At 40.0% G+C, this 21,979-nt stretch overlaps 1 protein-coding gene across 2 annotated transcripts in view; it reads left to right on the top strand.

The window, feature by feature from the left end:
- Positions 1-2,207: 2,207 nt before the first annotated feature.
- The window catches only part of TSHZ3 (teashirt zinc finger homeobox 3), a 70,972-nt gene continuing 51,200 nt past the window's right edge, over positions 2,208-21,979 (top strand). The window contains exons 1-2 of one of the 2 annotated variants that reach the window (XM_005289887.5): positions 2,208-3,503; positions 4,598-5,068. In XM_005289887.5, the coding sequence (XP_005289944.3) occupies positions 5,029-5,068 (40 nt within the window). In that variant the 5' untranslated portion in view covers positions 2,208-3,503; positions 4,598-5,028. Of the gene's footprint in view, positions 3,504-3,693; positions 3,888-4,597; positions 5,069-21,979 lie in introns of those variants that run through there. The other variant, XM_024104143.3, reaches the window with a different exon arrangement.

Below are 21,979 nucleotides of genomic sequence, written 5' to 3'. Positions count from 1 at the left end.
TAATACACTTTAATATTGATCTTTATTTATTGATAACCTCCTTAATAGTTAATTTCAGTGGAGTCTTTGTCGGTTCAGTGTGGTACCTGCTTTTCTTTTCTTTTTTTTTATGTTGGTTTTAACAGGTTGGCTTCTTAGTAAATTTGTTACACTATGCTGCAGGAAAATGAAATGAATGGTGAAAATATACAGCCAAAGAAGGCCATCAAACTGTGGACACTGTTGAACTATAAAACATTCTTAATAGATGTGAAATTCAGAAGGGATAGCTGTCTGATTATGGAACTTTTCTTATAAATAATGTCTTGTTTTAAAATTATCGGTAAAAGCAAGCTTAGGGCTGAGTCTTATGTGCTGAGTCTTTGTGGTTATAGCCTGTACAGACATCGATTTTATGCATTATGTTTGTAAATGTTACACTTAATAAAAGTACGGGTTCTGATCTTCTATAATAGAGTGTGACCCCAAATGAAGCTGATGCACTTTACAGAATCTGCATTTTAGTCTGCAATTTGTCTGATGGAGAGTTCAATAGATTTTTTTTCTTCCTTTAAAAAAAATCCAAACAGTTAACACATCAAATTGTTCTACAACTTGCTGGTTGTTTGGGCACTTTATACTATACATACATATTATATATGGGGACAGAGAGAGAGAGTGTGTGTTACTATTTCTAATTCAACTGGGAAAAGCCCACCAATTACTGTTTACAGAAAGTTTAGCTTCTCACATTAAAAAGGGCTGATCTCAAAACAGTGCATTATTACTAGATTACTACCTCTCATAAATTTTTGTTGACCCTTCTAAAAACAAGATGAATGTTTTAATGTGTAGTTATGGTTTTCTTACAAATGTCTCCCTTAGTGATATCGTTAAACTGCTGTTGTTGCAATCTGCTGGCATCTCCCAAGCATTTATCTATGTATACATGAATGAAGCTGCTCTTTGATATCTACTTGCCACAAAATTAATAAAGGCATGCCTGTGTCTATATATATAGAAACTGCAACAGGAAAAATATCAGCACATACATGAACCTAGAGGAAGTCTTTATAGTTGAAGAAAGTAAGGGTAACTGCGAACTTGCAGAACCGCAATGCATAAAAACACCTTTTAACCCTTTCCCCTTGTATAAACCTTCTTGCATCCTTGATCCAGCGTCCAGTGTCCTATGCCATCATGCACGGTGTAGTGAAAGCAGTAAGGTTATATTGGAGCATGCATGCGGTGAAAGATGAGCAGACTTGGGGGAAAAAACTCCTTGGAATTGCAGAAAATAATGATTGGCTGGTATAGAACTTTGCTTAGGAAGCTCTGGAGCTAACTAATAGAAAATCGACATATTTTCTGGCTTGAAATAAGTATCTGCTCTCTCACATCTAGAAATAGTATGTAAATGACTGAAATAATTGTACACATCCTTACTACTTGTATTTTACTGTACTTTTCTAGCATATTTTAATCCATACCTTAAGTAGTTCTCATCTTGATTTTTGTTTTAATCAATAATAAAGTCAGAGTTTTATGTTCCCCTTTAATTCAGTAGTGACTGTGAAAGTTTGTCTTAGCATCTCATGTTCCAAAACTAAGTGAAATACTCCATGTTGTACAGTGTCTGTTGCAGAACTTCATCCGCCTTGGCTAGCAGTCTTTTAAAACTGCAGTTTATACATTACTCAATATCTGTGTTTTATTTGATACAGATTTAGCGGTTTCCCCTGAAGAAATAGAGACTGCATCTGGTCTGAGTGCTTAACACGCTGATCCTGTCCATTCCTCCAGTCTCTCTCCACTGCCTTTGGCAATTATGTATCCTTTAGGATTACCTAAATTATTTAGGTTTTCTATTTCCCAGTTTGTATGTAAAGGGGGAGGAGGGGAAAAGGAAGAATGAGTTATTAATTAAAGCCTAGTCCGTTATGTTTTCCGAGCCTGTCTAACATTTGTAAATACTTATGCTGCGGCTGATCCCCTCCTTCCTGGTTAAGTTGTTTAGTATGTTAGTTATTTGTATTGAATCACAGTCTATGTTATGTCTGATGTGTTGTCGTTGCAATGTGCAGTCAGTGTGACACTGATGGATGCGCCAATGGTTAGACGGACAGATGTTAGGGCGGATCTAACGGCATGCAATGCCATAGCAGCAAGGGTGGGGGGGCGAGCGAGTGAGAGAGACTGGGCTAAAAACATCCCGATTCAGTGAAAGTCGCTTATTTCTGGTGCAAACAACGCAGCCACACACACACACACACACACACACACACATGATTTTTGGAAGGGGGGGCGGGTAACGTTTCAGTGTAGTCTCTTAAGCAGATCTGATCGTTGCTTCTGTGGTCAGATACTATAACTGTGAGAAGAAACCAGCAAATATCAATGAAATGGACCTGAGCGAATTTGGCAGCACAAGCGGCATTTGACAACTCACCATTTTCTTGTTTGCAAGAAATGTTTCGTTTTCCCCCAACAGTAGCAATTTCCCGGGGACTTTAGGCGATTGCGATATTTTTTTCATCCTAAAGATCGGCTTTTAAAAAAAATTATAATAATAATAAACCCCCCCGCCACCCCCCAAAAAACTTCTCCACCCTTTCATGTAAAGTATTTGAATTTCCTGCAACTTGAAAAGAGAAGCAAGAGCAAAGGAACGTCAAGTCGGCTTTACAAGATGAGAAGAGGCAACAACATCTGCACTTAGTAAGGTATTTGGAATTATCCCAGATCTTGAAGAATGGGGGCGAGTGGAGATTTTCTGATCTTACCGTAAAAGTGAGATCATCCTTTCCCCCCCTCCCTGTGGAAAAAAAAGAGAGAGAGAGAGGAGGAGGAAAATTATTTGCTACTGGTGTTTGCTTCACTTCTCTTAAGTAAAGAAGGCATCTTGGGACTAAGACGATTGTCTGTGATTTGCTGTAGCTGTCATTAAATATCTATCAGCCACACAAAGAAAGGAGGGGGGAGTGAAATTGGCAGCCGCGAAGGTGTTTGGCAATCGCTTCTGATCCATGTTCGTAAAGCACTTGAAACACCGTTAGAGTCCATCCCCTCTTTTCTGATGTACATTATTGCAACCCAGGAATACACAATCAAACTCACACCGCATCGATTCGCCAGCGCTCGCTAAACCCAGGATTTCACCAATGAACTTGGACCTCCCCCACCCCCCAAAAAAGTAATCTTCAAAGCAGAGTTTGTGAGTGAGTGTATGTGGCGGGAGGGGGGGGGGGGGATTTTTGCAAGCAAGTGCTGCCCCGTCTCCCCAGCGAAGGCGTCTCGGGGCACTGCAAAGATTGAAAGAATAGAAACCTAGGCAGCATTACCACCTCCCCGAGCCTCCAGCCGGAGCTACTTCGCGAGACGTGCACAGACAGACGGAGAGGTGCAAAGTGGAGTTGCTCGCTGCTTGGGCTCCAGCAAGGTGTGCGCTGTGCAAGCCGGGGCGCTGGAGGTGCGTTTGCTGCGGCAGCAGCAGCCGGCCAGCTCCGCAGACCCGGGGCACGCTGGTAAGTTGGGAAGGAGGGAGGGGACGAAGAGGGAGGAAGGAAGGAGTGGGTGGGTTGTTGCTGTGTTGTATTTTTTAAATGCACCGGGGAGGGAGGATCAAACAATGCTCCAGGCTGCCCGAAAGGGGGTGGGGAGTTTGTTTAAAAAGCAATGCAAAAAGATCCCCAAAGCACCACTACGCCCTGAGAGGTCCGGTGTCCTCCCCCCCCCCCCACCCCCGGGGCTGCTCAGTGTCACTGCCGGGTAGCTGGGCTGCTCCTGCCGGAGCCACGCCGGGCTGGCTGGCTCCTCTCTCGCCCCATGACTGATTTGCTGTCACCGTGCAGGGAGCGGACCTGCCCTGACATATCAGGCCTTTATGGAGAGAGGGTTCCGGAGCTTAGGTGGGTGTAGCTGGGGGAAGGGGCAATTGCACTGGGGCCCCCAGCTCGGGGCTCCCCGACAGCCTCCGTAACTGGGCTGACATGGGAGCCGTGGGGTCCCAGCGAACACGATGTACCGGGGCCCCACATTTCTCTCGGCTGGCCTGGGGGTGGCACGGCTGGGGGGGGGGGGGGGGGGCTGAGATGTGGGTTCACCGGGCAGAGACGAGTGGCGTCTTCCTGGGCCGGGGTGGGCAGCTGTGGGGGCGTCCCTTGCCCTGGCAGCGGGGGCAGGAGATGGGTGCCCCTGGCTGCAAGGGGCAGCTATGGCAGGCAAGGGAGGGAGCCGGCTCCTCGCGGGGGAGGAGAAGTGAGTGCCTCGGGGAGGGGTGGGGGAGTCCCTTAGTTACACGCTGGGCTGGAGTGAGTCCCCTGGCTGTGGTGGGGGACCCCCGGAAGGTGGGAGGGGGGTCCCTGGCTAGAGGCAGCATGGATCCCCTTGACGATGGCTGGCAAAGTTGGGAGGTGTCCAGCATGTGGGCACAAGGAGGGGTCCCCCCCCGGCTGTCGGAGATGGGGAGGGGATTCGGGGTCCCCCCCCCGCAGCCCGTCCCTCTGGCGGCGCCTGCGGCGCGCCGCGCAAAGAGTTAAGGCGCGGGCCGGGGGGAGCGCGGTGCCCCGCTCCCGAGACTAGTTGGAGTGACACTGCGATCATCTCGTTTCCCTTCAAGCTTTGCCTGTTGCCGCCGCCGCTCCAGCGCCGAGCCGGAGCCAGGGAGCGAGGGGCGCAGCCTGAAGCTCTGCCGACTCCTGCCAGCGACCCCCCCTTCTTTATGCCGTGATCTCCGAGCCCGGCCAGGCACCGGGCGTGCGGGGCTGGGCGGGGCGGACGGCGGGCGCTCCCCGGCCCTCCTGCGCGCACCCCTCGTCGGGGGGCTTCCCCGCCGCCGGCCTCTGGGGCGATTTGTCAAAACTTCCCCCTCCGCCTGCCCGCCTCCCCCTGCGTGCCGCCGCCGCCGCATGCACAGCCGCAACACCCCCGAGCCCGCCCGCCGAGCCTGGAGCCGCTCACCGGATCTGCGGGGCTGAAGCAACTCTGCCCACTCCCGCCCCGAGGCAGCCCACCCCCTCCTGGCACCCGCGGCGGCAGCAGGAGCTCAGCATGCCGAGGAGGAAGCAGCAAGCGCCCCGGCGCGCAGCAGGTACGAGAGCTGCCTTCCCCGGCGGTTTGTTTCTCCCCTCTCCTCTCTCGCTTCGCCTCTGTCTCTTTCATAACAGCTCTCCGGCGGGCAGAGCTAGTTGGGTTTGCGCTGAGCTTCCCTTCTGCCTCGCTCCCCGGGATTGCACGTTGCACGCCTTGGATTTTGCAGAGTAAACTTGGTCAGGCAGACACATCACTGTGGCTCCCCCCCCCCCCCTTTGGGGCTGGAGGTTGGGCATGATGGTCTTTTTTCCTACTTTTGGTTTATTCCCAGCTCCGCTGTTCCCTTCCCCCCTCCCATTCCTCTGTTTTGTGGACAACACTTTGTGAAAACGAGGGATATAATAGAGGTGAACGTTGAAAAGATGTGTGTGGCTATAGGGGTGGAGGAAAAGAGAGGTAAATGTTGCTCATTTCCAATCCCTGCTTTGGCACTCACTTTGATTTTCTCCCCTTCCTTCCCTATACAATCTCCATCCCCTTCTTTCACACACTCACAAGCAGTTTGTTAAAGACATTGATAATTTCTTTGTAAACAGCTAGTGTATGTATGTATTTATGTATGTATGTATGTATGTATGGTAAGTGGCACAGAGTGATATTACAGACTTGCAATGTTACTTTAAGATCAAACCATAGACAAGACTCCTTTATCCAAGTTTATCTTTCTCCCTCTTCCCCTTGTACTGCACTGTAGACACCTCCACTGGACCAACAGATCTGCCTAGTTGGTCACTTTCTTTGGCAACCTCTTCCCCAGTCCTATTGATTTTTTTCATTTATGAGCCCAAACTGGGGAGCTGCAAAGGAAACCAATGCAAAGGGTGTGTTGTCCGATAACTAGCCAGTATTTTTGATGCTGGGTTTGCATTACCCCTCTTTTTTTTTTCCTTTAAAGAAATTCTTTTCTGGGCTTTTGCCCTTGTGGATTTTGTTCTCTTTCTTTATGCCTGGAATGTCAGTTCCTCTTAAACTTGAGCAGCATTTTCTGGAAGGACCAAATTGTGGGTGGAGGGGTGGGGGAAAACCCAATAAAAACATTATTTTACAATAATGGAGGTATGTGGGGTGGAAAAAGGTTTCCTTGGCTTGTTGCCATCCTTGATTTGATGGCTGATTGATCGCCTGTCATCTGGCTGCCTTTGATCTATTCATTCCCGATAAACATCAATAAATCACTTGCCATGGTAACGCCAGACTCAGTGACGTCATATATGGCCTGTTAACTCTCTGTCAGTGCAACTTTAGGGACTTTTGGTTAGTTTTGTGACATAATCACATGGACATGCATTTTGATATGGATGATACTTACACTGAATGGATAGAGATATAGTCTCTCTCTTCATTTGGAAGGGTTAGCTATTTTGGGGACCAATAATTTAAGTGTAGACTGAAGCACTCATGGTGCATTCTTTAGGAGGGACCCATATGTATGCATGAATGTAGTAGTTTGCCAAGTGGCTATAGTAATACTTTTAATTAGTCCATTTAGTGTTCCCTACTAAAACTTAAATAAAGTAATCCTGCTACTTATGAGAGCATTGTCAGAAGAAATGCTTTAAAAAATCTGCCAGTGCACTTAGAAATATGTCAAGCTCTCAAAATGGCATGATTTGAACTTAGTAAGCAGCAAGCAATACAATGAATAACATAAAATATACACAACTGTATGTACATTTCCTCACCTCCTTAAGTGTACACTTACTTGTTTTTGTAATAGAGGAAACTATACTTGTTCACAGTAGATTTTGTAGTCTTAGTCTACATACTGACATTTGGAAAGTTTGGAACATTTTAAAGTGCAATAGTAATATACTCTAACAAACATTTTATTTAAATAATACACTTTAATATGTTGAATTTCAGGTTAGTGCCATCAAATAATGATACTTGTAAAATGGGTTCAAAACTTTGTCCTTCAACATAATTTGAAAAGTCTAGGCTGTAAATGTAATTCAGTTTTTGAAGAACTTGGTTTTCTGAAAAGTTAGGTATATTCTTCAAAGAGGTGAGCTATAGTTTGGACTTTAAGACTCTAGGAGAATCTTTCCCTGGTGAACTCTCACATTTTGAAGTACTCTGTCTTTCTGTTTTTCGTTTAAGTGAACTAGTCATGATGTATGATATATCTTTTACATTTAGTAAAAATGTAATCTTTACATTTGTAGCTTTTGGGTTGCCACATAAAACATAATTATTATGATCATTGCCTCCTGCTAAATGCTGTTTTATTAATCAGCTTGGAAATGTTATTTTTCCTATTGGCAGCATAGCCAAAAGTATTTTTTACACTTTTTAAAAACAGCTAAGAAATAGCAGGTTAGTTAAGAAATATTCATTACAAAAACTTGACTGCAGGACTAATAGGAGATGGAAGAATGGTTTTGCTCTATCAAAATGACCCGTCAAAACGACTTTGTTTCATATTTGATTTAATTGTCTCTCTCCTGACAGGCACATTCATCAATAGCTTAATGGTCAATCAGAAGTTGGCAGAGTGAGTGCTTTCATTCTTTCCCATACACTAGCTTTGGCTTTACTTTATCAAAATGCCTCTGCCTAATGGATATGAGGGATGTAGAATGACTGAAGGGCTACTTATTTAAGAAGAGTGGGGGAAAAAACACCAAAACATTTATGCTGTTGATAAGTGCATGAAGATAAATAAGTGAGCTGTGTGAGGGTTTTTTTTATTATTATTATTATGAGGCACAAGAAACTTCTCATTTTTTTCCTTCTTTTTGGCTTCACAGCTGCAAGTTATAAGGTTCATGACTGCTTTTGTGGCATACTGAGAGTGATGACAAATTGATTGCTTTGTACCAGTAGACCGAAAATAAATAAATAAATAAAAGGACTGGGAGGATGGGGGGAATTAAAGATGTCTGCTGATTGGTAATTCAGGAAATCCAGTCCCCAGCAACCTTGAGAATACTCGAGATTTTTTTTCTCTCCAAACTGAAAGGTCCGCTCAGCCATAAAAAAAGAAAAGTTGTTTTGCCAGCTTCATTAGTGTTCACCTAATTAGCTGTAAACCTGATGGATTCCTGACAGCTTTAATGATTGGAGATGACAAGCTCCACGCAGTGTCATCCAGCAGAATTAGGTTTGCAGCTAGTTTGATGTAATCAAGTTGATATTACACAGTCCTGGTTGCCTTTAGTTGTGCATTAACTCAATTTTCTGCTGCAGGTGACAAATGGGCTTTGGTACCTGGATAATCATGTCATAGGAATTAGGGCCCTTTTAATGGTCTGGAGTAGAATAACAACAACAAAGAACTCTCAGCAGCACAGAGCTTGCAGACATAACAGACAGGTGCACAAATTCTTTATGTCTAGCCCAAGTGTTAACACCACACTGTAGAAGACTAAAGCTGTCTCTAAGAATCAAGAATCTATAAAAATGAAAATTTCAGTTTGTTTGCTTTAAGATAGATGAATATCATGGATAAATTAGGGGGAAAATGTCAGAGGATCATAGTTTTTAACTACACTTGTTAATGCAAGGGAAATATCTAAATTACAGTTGCTGTTCCAGTGACTTTTGCCATTTAAGTTAGAAGGGAGAAAAACACTTATTAGTTAAAGGCTACTGTCTAGGAGAGCTAAGCAATACTATACTAATGGAGGCTAGTCTGGTTCATGCAAACAATAATTATCTATCTTTAAATTATAGCTTTTTTTTTTTACAAACACATCTATTTAAAAGATTAAGACAATGTGGTTTAGTTCTCATTGACTGAAAAGACTTAATACACATTCTCTATACATTCTATTCTCGCTCTTTAAAAGGACTGGAAACTGTAATGATTTGTTGGAAACTCATTTACGTTTTTTTATTGAATGAAACAATTACTGGTTTCAGGCCCAGACAATAATGCTGCATTTGAAACCTCTTATAGAACTTGGGGCCATGATATTTTTTCTACTGAAATGTGTTCTAAACAGTAGAAATAATCCACACACTTTCTCTGCTCTATTTAGCTCTCTAAACCCAACCTTAGTGCTTACATTCTGAAGAGGCACATACCATCAACATGAACACTTTAATATAACTGATAGATTAATTTTCAAAGGTGCTGAGCATCTTTAGTTTCCATTGAATTCAGTGGTGTTTGTGGGTTCTCAGCAGCTTTGAAAATCAGGCCAAAAGTGTATAACAAAAATTCTGTTGAGAGATAACACATAGGTCTTTAGACAAAATTCTAGACATGTAGATATGAGTTCAGGAAGTTCAACGCATTTCCTAATTCATGGGAATTGCTTGAAGCTACATAAATGCCTGGCAACTACATACATACCCCAAAAAGTAAATGTAGCGATAAAGTAGACTACCTATAAAGGTACTTGCAGTGTCAGCCCTTGGTATGTTATTTGCCTCCAAACCTGCCACATATTTTTCTGTTGGACAGAGATTCTTCCTAGCAGCAAGCTGACAAAATGATTAGTTATGGCTGTCCTCTGCTTTTTTTCTGCAAAGTGTGAGGAACAATGCAAAAAGAAAACGGGGCATAAATGTAAAAAGGCCTGATAGATTCCACTGAATATCCTGCTGGAAAACAGAATTTTCGAGAATCAGCTGCCATTGCTCCCATTAGCTTGACAGCTGTCAATTAGGGCTTCAGTGCTCTCCTGGGCCACAGTTTATTGCGTGCAGTTGATGTTGTCATTTTGTTCTCAGTTTTGCCTTGAGCGCTATCATGAGCAGGAGTGAAATAGTCAATAACTGATGTATCAGCAGTTATTTCTTAAATTGGCTCACAAGTCTGCATTTTTCCTCTTTTTACTAAAGATTGTTTTGTAAAGTGATTAGAATGAATTGTGACTGCTGCAGGGTTATGGGAAATGCAGTGAAGCTAGGGTGAGTTAGCAGGATTAGAGTGGTTCCTTTTTTGTCAATGCTGTTTTCAGGATTAGTGTAAACTAGAGTATAGAAAAGATCACCTTCAGGGTGAAGTGCATGGTAAATTTTAAAGTGTGTTGTGTACATGATTACATATACATGTAGTGATAAATGAGTGAGTGAAAAGAAATCATTAACCATAGCGTAAAGTAGTCTCACAAGTAGCTTTCTGTACAAACCTTGTAACTAGCTAGCTTTACCATACAGTAGTCTAGATTTTAATCCAATGTCTTGACCGTTTCTCAGGTCATCCAAATACAGTCTGGTAAATTTGAATACAGCCCCATTTCGTGACACAACTACTAGATCAACTGTAAAAATGCCTAAAATGCTATATTGCAAAGTAGGGGTGCATGTGTGTGCGCGTGCGTGTGTGTGTGTGTATAGTACTGAAAATAACATACATCTAGCGCAATCCTATGTTATCTGTAAATTACTTGAGATATGCTGTTTAGTAAATGATACTCAGGTGTTCAAGTGTGGGATTTTTTTTTTCAGTTACACCCCAAATTGTGGTTTGTGTGCTTGAAGTTAAAAACGAAAGGTGAATACAATATATTGTATTTAGTAACAATGATATGGACTGGTACATCCAGACAGATAATATGCAGTTGTAATTAGACTGAATAGACAGGCATTCATTTTTAAATTCTTTGACACATGCATAAAATAGTCATATAATAAGATAAGATGACAATTTTATGTTAGGTTGATAAAGTGTCCCGATACATGCATTTAAATGTCTGTAAGCCTTTTTTTATCCAGACAGATTAATTCTAGTTTCCAGCATTTGCAGTTAGTCATTAAATTAATTTTAAAAATCCCACTAAACAATGGATGTGTTCCTTTTTTGTGTGTCATTACCTAAAGCATGAAAACTGGAAACATGTATTCAGTTGGTTTTTCCTTGATTTCAACATTACTAATAAATTACATCAAAAATTGGTTCTAAGGATTCAAGCCATCATCCATGAGCAGAATGCATTGTAGTTTTTTAAGAATAATAGTGCAGAATAGAACATTATAAGTGCTTGAACTTGTTTATGACCATTTACATGAAAAAACTGTAATGGTTCAGATAAAGGGATTGTTATAATAAAAAATATAAGACTTCTTCCCCATAATTTTCCCAATTTTACCACTGAAAGACATTTTTTAGCCAACAGATAGTCCATCAGTATTTAATAGTCTGCAGAATTTAAACACTTTTTATTGTAATCATAAAGATTTCCAGAAAACAATCAGTGGTATATACTCCGGGAAAAAACAATCACCAAAAGGTCATAGAATACCTGAAAGCTTTTTGCGTTATCTTGTTTGCTGAGACAGTAAAGGTATGTCTCTTCAAGAATAATCTAACTTTGCGTTTGTGCTTAATTATAAATTATTAATTCATAATGTCAGGACACGTGTTATTAATTATGACTCTCTTTTCTTCATCCAGAACAGCTGTTTGGGAATCGGGTAAGTTCACTACATTTGTTGGCATGGGAGTTCACCAAATGAAGAACTCTCCATTCCCAACTCACGTTACCACTCAACTCCCCTTCTTTTCATATTTAGGTTTTTTTTAAAGTGGTTAGAGTAAATTTGACATTGTTTAGAGTAAACTTCCGATCTTTCACATAATTAAGCACATTCACAATAAACAAACATTTTTGTGGAGGTGGTTGTTATGTGCTGGCCATGAATAATTCTTGTTTTAGTAAGGCTATCGTAAGGTAGAGAGGTCAAAAGGGCACCTCTATAAGCTTCTAGTGGGGGAAAGTAATACAATTTTCATGCCCCTCTACCAAACTCTCGCCAAACTTAACAAGTTTATGTAGAAGAAAGAGCTGTTTTATTAGTTTGGAATGACTGAAATTCATTTACTTTTGATATTTCATTTCTATCATTAAATTGAGCCCTGTGTTTCAGTTTCTTATGTGTTCTTTGTGGAATGCATGTTGCATAAAATAGGCAATTTTTAATGAACAATTTAATGTAAATGGGTTTTGAATTTAAATTAATATTAATGAAGCTTTGAGTGAATTTATTTTGCATACGTAAAGGCTTGTAACTCTTTCACCCACACACTCTTGTCTTTATGTACTAACACATTTGTTAGGTGAATTGGCTAGTTTCCATTTTTTGTGATAAAAAAATCTTTAATGGATTTTATATGGTTATTTGTGCCAGTTCAGCTTTAAACAGGCCAGTATCTCTATTTTAAAAATATACTTGATTTTACAAGCACATGTGAGTAGTTAATATTTTAAACATCTATTGCCCCTCTGTTTCTTAAATTTTTGACTTTAGTTTTGCCTTTATGCTTGGGGAGAAATTTATTCCGACAATAGTTACTACAATCAAGATGTTTTCTTTCTTTGGCTTACCTCTAATGCATTATGTATTCAGGAATGATGGGATGTTCTATAATTAATTCTGTTAGATGTAATTGCTATAATCACTTTGATGCTACACATAATAAAAGTAATATGGTAAGCATATGATAAAATATAAACACCTTATTGTAACACTCTAAGTAAAATTCTTTTTAAAAAATCTTGTTCAAAGCTAAACTTCCTGTTCCTTATTTTGTCAAAGATGACACTTTTATTTAAATGACATTAATTTTTAAATGAATGGATTTTGGAAATGGGAAAGTCTCTAACTGGTGGAGAATCTCAGCTAGTTGTGTGTAATCCATTAAAAATATAGTTAAGAAGCTAATCTTTACAGATGCTGCCAGTGACATGTAAATATCACTGTATATCTCATGAAATAAGAGACAAATTTGTATGTTGTATTAAAATGAAATACATAGTAAATAACAGAAACAGAGTAGTTATCAATTGAATACTTGTAGTGCAGAATTATGGGAAATATAAAATGTATGAAGCTTAGCAAGTAACAAGAGCGGAACTTTTGTGGGTATAGGCCCAAGTGGGGATGACTTTTTTCTTTTTTTTTTTAGAAGTAGCTTTGAATGATAGTTTGCAAACAGTTTTTTGATAGGGAGGAAATGGGGGAAAAGATGTAAAGTGGGATAAGCAGTGGGATATTACTAAAACAGAAATGTTGATGTGGTCATAGTTCTTAATTATTTGCACTCATATTTAATGCTGCAAAGATCACTTGGTTTTTGTCTACGTGCTTGTAGGTCTCTCCCCAACCCAGTTATATTTTACTATCCTGTGTTTTCTAAGCAATTGTGTATACAAATCAGGCTTAGAATGTGAACTATAAAGAAAAGTAGAAAAATACAGTTAATGTAGAGTGAAAAAATACCCCCCCCCCCCGTGTTATTTTCAAATAATACATAGTCTTTGTGTAGAGGGGAGAAGAGGTATTACGTTTAACTTCTGTAAGCTGAACAAACAATCCCAAACCAACCTCTTACTGAATTGTTCTAAAGGAAGAACAGCATAGAGCAGGGTGCTGTTTTTGAGTATTTCTGTGCCTGGGCTCTGTGCCTGAAGTCCTTTTCCTGCTAGGTCAAGCCTGTTGCTGGAGGGCCAGATCTCAGCAGGGGCCTCCTGAGGCTTGGCGAGGCTGTTCAAGACTGGCAGCCATCAGTCATCCATCTGTGACACAGAGTCTGTTTTTGATGGCAGGGATGATAAAAGGCCTGGGAACTGTATAGGCCCTTGTAATCAGGGCCAGTGCTGACATCCTTCTCAACTTTGACAGCTTCTTCCTTTTCTCTCTTCACCGCCAAGACTGTCTCAACTGAATTTTTTTTCTCTCTCTTGTTTCATGTACTTGATCAGTCTCAGATGCTGGGAATTATTTTTTTCTGAAGGGAGGGGGAGTGTTTCTTTTGGTTTGTGGGTTGGGCAGGTGTGAGAGGAAGTCTGTTTTTTTTTTTTTTTTTTGTACTGTAGGCCTGTTGCTAATTAATGTTCCTCCATAAGATTCTGTCGGAGTTGAGTAATGTTTTTGATCTTTATGCCTGATAACTGCATACTTAATGAGATTTCAAAGCTGTGAGTGCAGCTCCCTACAATTATTGACAGATGCCTTTTCTTTGCCATTGGGTTCAGCTTCATAAATCCTCTTGCAGTAATGAGGTTCAGAAGTGCCACCCTGCCAGTGAGCTAATGAAAGAGGGGGGGAGGGAGGGAGCAGCTCAAGCCTGCCTGACACATTTTTTTCCTTTAAAATTTACTATGCAGATGTCAAGCTGTGGGACGATTACTTCAAACATGCTAATTTTTATCTTGCTTTTGTGTCAAGCCTGCGTGCCATTTTCCCCCCCCCAGTAATAAATAAAAATAGAAACCTCAACCTATTTAAATTTTAGCATGGATCATAACTATTGAAGACTTTGATAGATGTATGTTCTTTTGCAGTTTCCAGTCAGTGGAACAGTTTTTTGAAATCTGAAGGGCAGAGAGAGGATGAAAAAAAAAGCTCCTTGGGCCGCACGTCAGCCTGCCCTAACCATGCACTTGAAACATCGTAGATTTCATTTTAGAGTTCTGAAACTAAATCCTGGTGGAGAATAGCCGCACCATGCCAAACAGTCGATTTCCTTTTCAGCAGAGCCATATATCACTGACCCACCCTTTCCTCCTGACAGAATGACATGTGTCATTTATCAAATGGTCCCTGCCAGACAGCGAGGGAGGGGTGTGTGTGTGTGTGTAGGGGGACAGCATAGTTTCATGCAGTGCTGTCTTTTTCCCTCAGTAAAGCATGGCTACAACAGTAATGCTGATTTGGGGAGAGAGAAAGAGACAGGAAGACAGAGAAAGTGTATGTGTGTGTGGAGAGGGGGGTAGATTAGCAGAGTGACTGAAGAGGTTATGTTCTTTCATATTATCTGCTAAGTCCTGTTGTTCAAATCTCTTAAGCTTTTATTCCCCCTCTTCCCCTCCAACCCCATTTCTCTCTCTCTCTCTTCTTTTTTTCTTTCTTTCTTTAGTTTGGCAGTTGGGAGAAACTGGCTGACACGTATCATTCAAGCAGCACCAGCTTGCTGGGGGTTGTGTAAATGAATCTGGGAGCTCTCAGTTTCACATGATTCAAACGTGCATTATTGAAGATGGATGTTCCTTAAAAAAAGATTGATGATGGATATCAGGCTTATAGTGCCATTTATCATTTTGAATATTATTTAGACTTGCCGTGTAAAGCTGTAACTTGAGAGCTGGATGAGCTGGGACAGAGTGGAGGCCTCGATGTGCACGTTTTGATTGATGGCTTTGCTTTCTCATTGTTTGTTACCAGATACTAGCTGGTCATTATAGGAGTGCCTTACAGTTGTTTTAGGGGCTGGGTTTGTGTGTGTGTGTGTGAGAGAGAGAGAGAGAACGAGAGAGAGCGGTTCAATGGGATAAATTTAATAATTATAATAACATAGACAAATCTATGGCTTATTGCAAGGATACAGGCAAGCTTTTGCATGAACACAGCTACATACTGTACATAACATTAAAATATAAACAGGACTGTAGCTGCTAAAGTAAAACATTGTCTGACATTGTCAGGTCTAGTATAAAAATATGCTTTAAAATATGCATGTGAAAAGATTAACACAATCCAACTTCCTTTCACTGACTGGCTATATTTTGATACTACAACCATGAAGAAAGCCATGTTCTAGTAAAATAATTATTTCAGTGTTTACAATTTTCACTTCCATCCGCCTTCTCCACCCATTTCAGGGAGTCTTTAAACTGTAGAGTTTACCTCCAGATGCTTGGTACTTAGGCTGGCTGGTTTTTCTATATGCTTAGCCAGGGTAAGCACTTACTTTTTTTGAAGTACTTCTGCTAGTACCAGGACACCCCCACCTGCTGGAAGAATTAAGGATGCAGCCTTGTATGAGCAATTAGGTCTTGAGTCACTTGGAACTGTAGGCAGTGACTATCATGAAATGTGTACTTAGTGCAACAATGTAACGCAGTTTCAGAAATGAGTAAAATAGAATCCTAAAATAATCATGCATTCATGCACAAGCATTTGGGGCAAGTGGTTCAAGATCAGTGCCAAGTATGACTTTATTTGAGTTTGCTAATTGAATTTAATATTTCTTGTTTGGCACATACTGTAGAAATTAAATAAAAATGATGGTAGGAAAAGTTAGACTACAATAGCTTTTCATTAAAATAAATCAGTTTTAGCTTACGTTAGTTTGTAGAGGTAGATAATATTTTTGAATCATTGTTGAATCAAATGAACTTTTTTCTTGATTGCAAAAAGCTTTTTTAGTAGGAAAGAGTTATAACAATATCTAATAAACAATATATAGCACGATGACATGCATTTCATAAATTATCACTAACTTTGTGTAAGTTTTTTAAACAAAGTTTAGCAGAGATCTGATGTTTATTATTCCTTCCACAAATCCCTTTCATTTTACTTTTGGTATTGTTTCTCAGCACCCAACAATAAGGAAGACTCAGATTTATACACTTCATTAAAATCCAACATTACAGAAACTACAAAAAAATATTGTTTTCTATAGAGCTTTCTACAGAAGAAGGAAAAACTTTGATCTCCTACCCTTGCACTTGTGCGACATAGTAGGTAATTGAAGTACAAGTGCCAATTTGCTGGAACAATTGTAAACACACCTTGATACAAATGGCATCACTGCATTCTTACTGATTAGAAAACTTTGCTATTAATAGACACAAAGTCCATTTCAGGTGTAATTGGTAAGGAGCTGAGTGCACTCATGGGGAGAAACCTTGTTTTGTTTTTTGTTCGCTTTTATTCTTATCCCTTTTTTCAGTTTTATAGCTGGAGACATGATTTATTGCAGCCATCCATCTTTGGGGCTCATCCATCACATCCTGGTTGCTAGGCAATCATGGCAGCAGCTGTTTGCTTTGAATCAGACAGAAAAGTTGTCAATCATCAAAGGCAGGTGAATAGCATTAGAAACACGCTATTGTCAGACGGAATAATTAATCAAAGAGAGAAAAGATAATTAAAAAGATATGACCCTTGCAAGTACTTGCTCTGGGTTGCCTGGAAAAAGAAAAACTGCCTGGTCTTTTCTAGACACTTAAGCAGCTGAGGGCTGATAAAATATGCACTCTGCAGTGCATAGTTTTTAATTAATTGAAAAAGGTTCAACATTCAAAGACGATGCTGGAGAAAAGTCTGATTATGAACAGAAGTAATATTTATTGTTTGCATGAAAGGCTTGACATGGAGTTCTAACTTTCTGTCACAAATCTCCTGCACGCATGCACTAAGCTTCTTACAGCATTACTATCTTCACTGGCAGTGACTAGAGCACACTGTTAGTCTCTCTCCAAGTAAAGGTCCTAAAGCTTTCATCCAGCGTTTTCATTTTGGGCTACCTTTGCAGTGTATTGTCTCATACGCTATCCCTCATATTGACTATCATGGTTACACTAGTTCTGCCATCAGGAAGGCAAGCAAACCTCAACAAGTCTGCAACATTGCACTTCACTCAACCAGTGGGAGAGATGTCCAGGCAATAACTTTATAATTTTCAATCAGCTTCTGGAGCAAGAGGTTCTCTCCTGAGGTCCTTTCCAAACCAGATCTTCTAATATTACCATTGTTCTTTAACCAGCATAGAAAAAGCAGTGTCAAGAAATCCAATGTGCAGAGGTACTCAGATGCCACAAAAGTAGGCTCAGAATAGTTTGCCCCAACACAAATATTCATAGGTACCTACTGCTTGTGTTTTAAAATGTAAAGGGGTCGTTGACCTGGTATTCACAAAGAAGTTGGGAAAAGCTCATATTGTGTTCAGTCTGCAAGTCAAGGAATCATATATTGAACACTGTAATAGACAAAAGGCCGGAAGCTTGTAGGCCTAATACTGTAAGCCACAGGTATTAGACAGGAATACAGTTTTATTATACATAGTATACATATGTTATCCAAGAAATAGTACTTTGCCCACTGTACATATATTGCCAAATGTTTAGAGCCCAGGAAATCTGTTTTTGAGAAATGTGAAAAGTAGTGGAGTTTAAATATGAAGGTTGGATTATTAGAGTTTAATATTTAGTAAGCATTAAAACAGAACTGACAACCACTTTCTCTCTCTCTCTTTTGTTTTTGGATACTATACTTGTTTTCCCACAGTCCTTCCACAGACTAGCAGGGCTTCTAAAATTGGAAAAGAACCTCAAGTCTTAGGAGTCAGGAGCATAAAAGGACCCTTTTAATTTTCTACATGTTGGGGTCAATTATCTGAATGGTATGCAGGGATGTAAGCAGTTAACTGCTTTTACCAATCTTGGGAGTTAAAAATAATGGGGCATGACCCTATATATTATTATTACACATCTCAATCCTGGCACACTGTGCTAGAAATGTAACTCCTTGAGTTCAACCTGAGCTAATGCAGGAGGCAAAAATAGTGTCACCGATGCAGCTCTTCTCCTAATTGTGCATGGTCTGTATCTCACACCCAGTTTCACTTGACGCAGGTCCAGTGTTTAAATGGAAAATAGAACACCACTAAAAACAAAAAACACGAAAACAAGCTCACGACAGGGTTCCATCTGAATATAGGCTACAATGCCTATTCAGCATTGTAATATTTCCAGCACTGGTGGTAGGAAGCTCAAGCTGAAGCTAACTTGGATGACTTGAAGAAACCTGTAACTTCAGTTAACAGTTCTAGTTATTGGATCCTCAGGAAAGAAAATGTTCACCAAAAGTGTGTACAAGTGTCACACTAAAATATGTTGAACCATTGCAGTATCTGTGTTAGAACTGGTTTGAGATGTATCATGAACGTGACATACAACAAAAGTTAGTGCTGCTTGTCATTAAAAATACAATCATACTTTTTCCTAGTGTTGGGATGTTTTCTGGCACATGAATTCCAAGTTGGATAATTACATTTTTTTTTTTACCTATGTACTTTCATTTTAGTTGGACACATTATTCTTCCATTACCGTCCTAAACACAAGGTTGGCTGTGAGTGTGGTAGGCAAATGGGATTTATATGTGATATGTATAATGCTATTTGTAGCATGTTTTGGTGCATTATTTAAACATGAGAACTTCATCACTATGTGAAGCAATCTGTAATTGTCATAAAACTCTTTTCCCCTTTATTCAAATTTTAATTTTTCCCCTTATGTACCAACATCTCAGTAATATCTTTGTAGTGTTTGCTGATTAGAGTTTTATTTAATGATAGGGATCCGTGGCAAAGTTCAAATTTCCCCCCAGTGGAGGGATATAGTGCCAACTTCAATATAGTGTTGAATAAGAGACATATGGATAGATGGCTGCATATTGGAAAACAGGCACCTACTGTTTAGTCTGGTTGTGATTTCTTAGCGGATTATAGGCAAAAGTACTTTCCCATGATAGTCTACTCTCCTTTCTGCTTATAGAAGGAAATTAGATCAGTCTTTGCTCCCTGAATTTTTCTATATTCTTTTCCCTAAGGATGTTGGCTAATATTCTCATGAAATATTGCATGTTCTTGAAATAAGGCAAAATAGTTATTCCCATTCTCAATAGCTAATGATTCACATGGAAAATAGTTGGGCTTTTGGAAATTATTTTCCTGACTTCAGACCACACCCTCTAGCACCTTATGTATTCAGAAGAAGAAAGCTTTTTGGGGAAGGTAAAATAAACAAGCAACTAAGCCTTGCAGGAGACAGAGTTAATTTGTTTCTTTGTTAGGATTTAAAAGTTGGAAAAAGTGCATCAAACATTTAACAACTTTACAGATGAAGAGACAATCAGATTTTAGAGGCTTAGTGTAATTGTTGATGGCTGTGAGTTTTTTTTAGCCAGTGAAAGGGCATAAGAAGGAGCATGTAATAAACATCAATATAAATAAAGAATTTAACTCACTTTGTGCTGAGCAAATGTGGTGTCTCAGTTAAAGCTACTGAATGTTCATTGATATATATATGGAAAAATATCTAGAAGAAATACACATAGTGTGCTTGGTTGAATTATATACTGTGCATGGCTAAACTGAATAAGGCATATACAAGCCATATACCAGTCTCTTGCATTATATTTATCTGTTGAGTATTCTTCTACCTCTGACCCTTCATTACCTGAGGCCCAGGGCTTTCTCCACTCTCTTCAGAAGACTCTCTCTTCCTTAAAGACCCCAGTGTCTCTCTTTTCACTATCAGAAGTTTTCCAAGGTAGAGTGATAACCCTTTCATTCCACTCCTTCAAGGCTGTCTTTCTTTTCATTTCTCTCTGTCTTGGTTGCCACTCCATCTCAAATCCTCACGAGGCTGCTTGTTAGGTTCACAGTCTCCCAATCCTGAAAGATGCTTCAGTGATGCAGGAATATTTCTGTTCACGCTGCAGTTTGTCAACAGCGTGGTGAAGAAAACCTCTGCTGACTGAACTTCGAGTTTGGGAAATGTCTAGGCTTCCCTGAGTAATTTCCTTAGCTATTGCACAAGGGAGACTGGGGGAGCAATATTTGTACTCCAGGCTCAGTCTGCTGCAGACAGGAGAATTTCCTGCCTCATTTCTATGAAATTGGGTGTCTCCAGCAGAGGCTTTCTGGGACACTGTTTCTGGAATGATGGGTGTGAAAGGCAGTGGGTCTGCTGTACTAGGTGGAAGACAGCCACCTCAGGCAACCTGAAGATCCAGGGAGAAAGGCAGATGGCCTTGAAGCCACAGAATAATGGAATAGTTTTAAGCCACCAGGTGGCTCCCCCAACCCCATGTAGACTTCAAGATAGGGTGGTGCAAAAGAGACTTTTGTGGAGAGCAGAGGTGTCAGAGTCTGGCTGGGAGGGTCTTGTGAGAAGAGAAGCCTAGAGCCTTGGAGGAGAAAATAGGCTGATATTTAAGGGCCTTAATAGCCGACTATTAGGTCCCTAAAATATAAATTATCTGAATCCATATATCAGCCTTATTCACTCATCAGCCCTTAAAACAATTGTTTATTTTTAAACACACAACTTGCTTTCCGTCCTGTCAGATCTCGCTAATCCAAAAGCACTTTGCAATCACTATACTAATTTAATTAGTTAGATAATTTGTGCATAATAATACAGTATTGGTTACATTATGGATAGGATAGAGAGACATAAAGATAAACAAGTGTGGACTAACTGGTTCTGACTTGTTTTAACTTTTTTTTTCCAAAGTATTTGAAAAGTAGTAGGAAATAGAATCTGAAACAGCAGGGGGAGAGTGTGAATGTTTTTTATATGGTGAAATGTACCCAGCATACCCAGTTTCCTCCCCACCCCCGGACTGCAATAAAATCGTTCCTATCTATATTATTTAGTGTAATTTCTCTATAAAATAGTCTAGAAGTAGTGAAATCTTACTATGTGACTGCATTTCATATTGTGATGGCCAGCTGAATAAGCAGTAGGACAAGCTTATAATCAGCTGTGTGAAGGAAAAGAAGACAACATTTTACAGCACATTCTTGTTCTTAGGAGTGTGCAACACAAATTTGTGTGACTCAAAACCTCAATCTGGTCTTTATGATTAAGCAATAAATAAATTACAAAACAAAGTTATTGTCATTTTGAAACTTGTATACTCATTCCTTGTGAAAGAAGCTAAGTATTTAACATCTCTCAGAGGAAAACATCTTTCATTACTTGACATGTTCAGTGGTCGTAGTTTTCAGCTAACAAAAATGTACTTGTTTGCATCAGGGTAGAGTCAAGAACTTTTTATTTGTAGATGGCAGAAGAATTTTGTGAGATAAATTTACTGATTATTGATAAAAATTGTTAAAAATGCAGGACAGAACCATAGTTCTGCCTACTAGCAAAGTTCAAAAATGTGTAGATGGATTCTTCATAAAAAGTATAGTTGGGTTGCATTGCTTAATCCAATTGGTACTGGACTGCATTTTTGTTCTGTGTTTGAACAATGCCTAGCTCAGTGGGGTCCACAATACAGATAAGTAAATAAATCATAATAATTAATTTACCTCTTGAGCACCCCAAGGCTTGTAGCATGTGTTCAACAAAAAAATTCTTACAGGATCTTTAATGCATAAGACCATGTATAAGTAGTGACTACTATAGTCCATATCACCATTGATGTACACAGTGC

This window comes from Chrysemys picta, chromosome 14 (genome assembly GCF_011386835.1).
Source record: "Chrysemys picta bellii isolate R12L10 chromosome 14, ASM1138683v2, whole genome shotgun sequence".
In the NCBI taxonomy this organism is placed as follows: domain Eukaryota; kingdom Metazoa; phylum Chordata; order Testudines; family Emydidae; genus Chrysemys; species Chrysemys picta.
The sequence above is the reverse complement of the archived record's forward strand: the minus strand, read 5'-3'. Positions and strand labels throughout refer to the sequence as shown.